At 48.8% G+C, this 2,793-nt stretch overlaps 1 protein-coding gene across 1 annotated transcript; it reads left to right on the top strand.

Annotated features, from left to right (window-relative positions):
- Nucleotides 1-1,201: 1,201 nt before the first annotated feature.
- On the top strand, nt 1,202-2,236 carry LOC136055764 (feather keratin Cos1-2-like). Its single transcript, XM_065747642.1, has 2 exons — nt 1,202-1,321; nt 1,704-2,236. The coding sequence occupies exons 1-2, from the start codon at nt 1,223-1,225 to the stop codon at nt 2,028-2,030; spliced, it is 426 nt and encodes a 141-aa protein (XP_065603714.1). The 5' UTR covers nt 1,202-1,222; the 3' UTR covers nt 2,031-2,236.
- The last annotated feature ends 557 nt before the right edge of the window (nt 2,237-2,793 follow it).

A 2,793-nucleotide genomic window follows, 5' to 3' on the forward strand; every position in this document is an offset into this window, starting at 1 on the left:
CCCCTTCTTACAGGTCATGCTATGAGTGTCAGGTCTTGCCATGCAGCTCTCTGGAACAGCATCTCCACAGTCACCCAGCAGAAGGGGGCTGTCCTTGGCTGTGCTCTCTTTAACCTTCCTCTGAGCCCAGATATACAAATCTCTAGGAGAAGGTTTGCACTCTGGAACTGTACGCACTACACTGACAGCTGATGACCAAAGGACTCTTCCCCACTTTGTTATAGAGTCTAACCATCCTCCCATGACACAGCAACAACCAGAGCCGTGTTCCTATGGTTCGATGCCACTTTGGCCCAAGGTTTCAGCCTGGGTATGAGTCAGCAGAGGCTTTGCAGCCTCCGCATTTTGTTCTTGAGCTTGCATTTACATAAGCCTCCTGTCCTTCAGCTTATATCAGCCCAAGTTGTTCTCACAATATGCTCATGAATCTGTCACCTCCTCACCTCTTGCTCACCCTCAGCCTACTGCTGTCAAGGAGACTGGAGAGAGCCTTGCTCTTGTGCCAGCATTGCTGAGCAATGCACAAAACATGGGTGGGATATCAATGCTGTTCTAGCTACAGCACTAACATAGACTGGTGTGGGAAAGATTAACTCCACCCCAGCCAGACCCACTACAGGCAAGAGGAAACAAAATTGGAACACGTGCATAAGCATGACAGAGGGTGCACTCAGCTGAGGACTCCCTGGGGTAAAATTCAGCAGGGATTTTGAGAAGCATTTGTGTGAAGACAATGCCCTAATGTACTAATGGATTTCTATATTATGCTGAGAGGCTGCAAAGAGAGTAGAAGTGTCCAGGGAACCATGCAGAAGACAATAGATCAAGTGATTGATCTTGGATGAGAGAAATCATCTCTATTGGGCCTTGCCTTGAGGCCTGAGAAGCCCATACGAATATCAATGATTTTTTGTTGCAGCTACTCAAAATTAAAAGAAAGAAATGGCCCAAGGAATCCCTGAGGAGTGATCCAGGCTGACATCATTTCCCTCTGCTGGATTCTTTCAGCACGTGAGGTGAATGCTCTGCCCACGCTGATGCATACTGCCTGGAAACGCATGGGCCTTTCTTTCTGCCACTCCAAAGATGCCTTTCGGGAGGAATGAAATAAATCAGGATGTGAGAAGTAGCAGCACAGGAAACCAACACAGAGACCATATCATTAGCTGGGATGTTTTGCATTCAAGAGGATCTTGTCAGAAAATAATCACTGCCGCAAGAGATGCCTCTGGAAGTGGGGCAGCTGGAGTCCATTATAAAAGCAAAGCCAGCTCCTTGCCTTCTCATTCACTTCTCTTGCCTCCTTCTTCTTGGGATCCAGGTGAGTGTGAAGCCCCTTCTTGTGCTCTTCATTCTCCTAACAGAGTTCTGAGCTCAGTGGAACTCTCAGCTGCTTTTAGCTGTTTTCCATGCCTGGCTCTACTTGTCATGAGAGAGAGAAGTGGGGAGAATGTTTCTCATGGGTGAAGGCCGGGCCTGTAAGGAGGTGGCTTGCGGGCTAGCGTCTAGGCAGTAACTGGGTAGGTATCAGTGGTGTTACTCGGCTCTACCAAAAGGGAAGCAAGAATCCCTTGTACATTTGTGAATGGTCTTCAGCTCCCAGCACTGCATGAGCACTGATTCCCTCATAGTGTGGTGATGGACTGCTTCACATAATTCAATATAGTTTTATTCCTTGTTTGCTCTTCCTCCTCCTCTGCTAGGTGCAACTGCATCCTCAAGACATGTCCTGCTACGATCAGTGTGTGCCATGCCGGCCCTGCGGCCCGACCCCCCTGGCCAGCAGCTGCAATGAGCCCTGTGTCAGGCAGTGCCAACCCTCTACCATCGTCATCCAGCCCTCTCCCGTGGTGGTGACCCTGCCCGGACCCATCCTCAGCTCCTTCCCGCAGAACACCGCCGTGGGATCCTCCACCTCCGCTGCTGTTGGCAGCATCCTCAGCTCTGAGGGAGTGCCCATCAACTCTGGAGGTCTCGACCTCTCCTGCATTTCCAACCGCTACTGTGGCAGAAGGTGCAACCCCTGCTAAAGATGCAGTACACTCACCCAGACAAGGAAATTTAGGAACATGAAACTGGACTGAAGAACAAATGTTGCGGGGCTGTTTTTCCCCAGCAAGACAGACATGTACAGGCCAGCCTGGATTGTCTGACAGCACCGAGGAAGTCTACTGATACCCTGTTTCACTCACTCTTCTTACCTCATACCATTATTGTCTTTCCATTTTAGAGATCTCTGTTAGTATCTGCCAAAATTATTCCTGAATGACCTCCTCATCTCCCTGAAACCCTGTGCTTGGAGATCGGACTCTGTGGCCATGCTGCCATAGGAAATGGGAATAGATTCTTGTCTGCCCTTGCTGCTGGCTGCATTCAAAGCCTCCACTTGGAGTGACTTCATTTCCTTCCTCAGGCTCATTAAACATTTGCTGCATCCTTTATTCTGACCATTCATGTTTGTTTTCCTGTTGTTGTATAGATGACTGACTTTTGTGGAAATTACTTGGGGAATCTCCATCACTCCTCTAGATATTCTAGACTGGTACATACTGCAGACATTCATTTTTAGGTACTATTCCACCCTGTAGAGGCCGTCACTCCTGGACATTTCCTCACTGACAAAGGCCATCAGTCCCTGCATTGCTGTGTGTCTCCTTATACAGGTCTCCTTGATCACTGAGCACATCATATGAATGGGATTCCTGACAAATGATATCCTCAAGAGTGCATTTCTGTATGTGGGAAGTCAGCATTCCCACAGACTCTCATGGGAGTGTTCCACTGGGTTTGCGT

Source organism: Cyrtonyx montezumae, unplaced genomic scaffold, assembly GCF_038088225.1.
Source record: "Cyrtonyx montezumae isolate F1298 unplaced genomic scaffold, pur_monq_1.0 scaffold_48, whole genome shotgun sequence".
Taxonomy (NCBI): domain Eukaryota; kingdom Metazoa; phylum Chordata; class Aves; order Galliformes; family Odontophoridae; genus Cyrtonyx; species Cyrtonyx montezumae.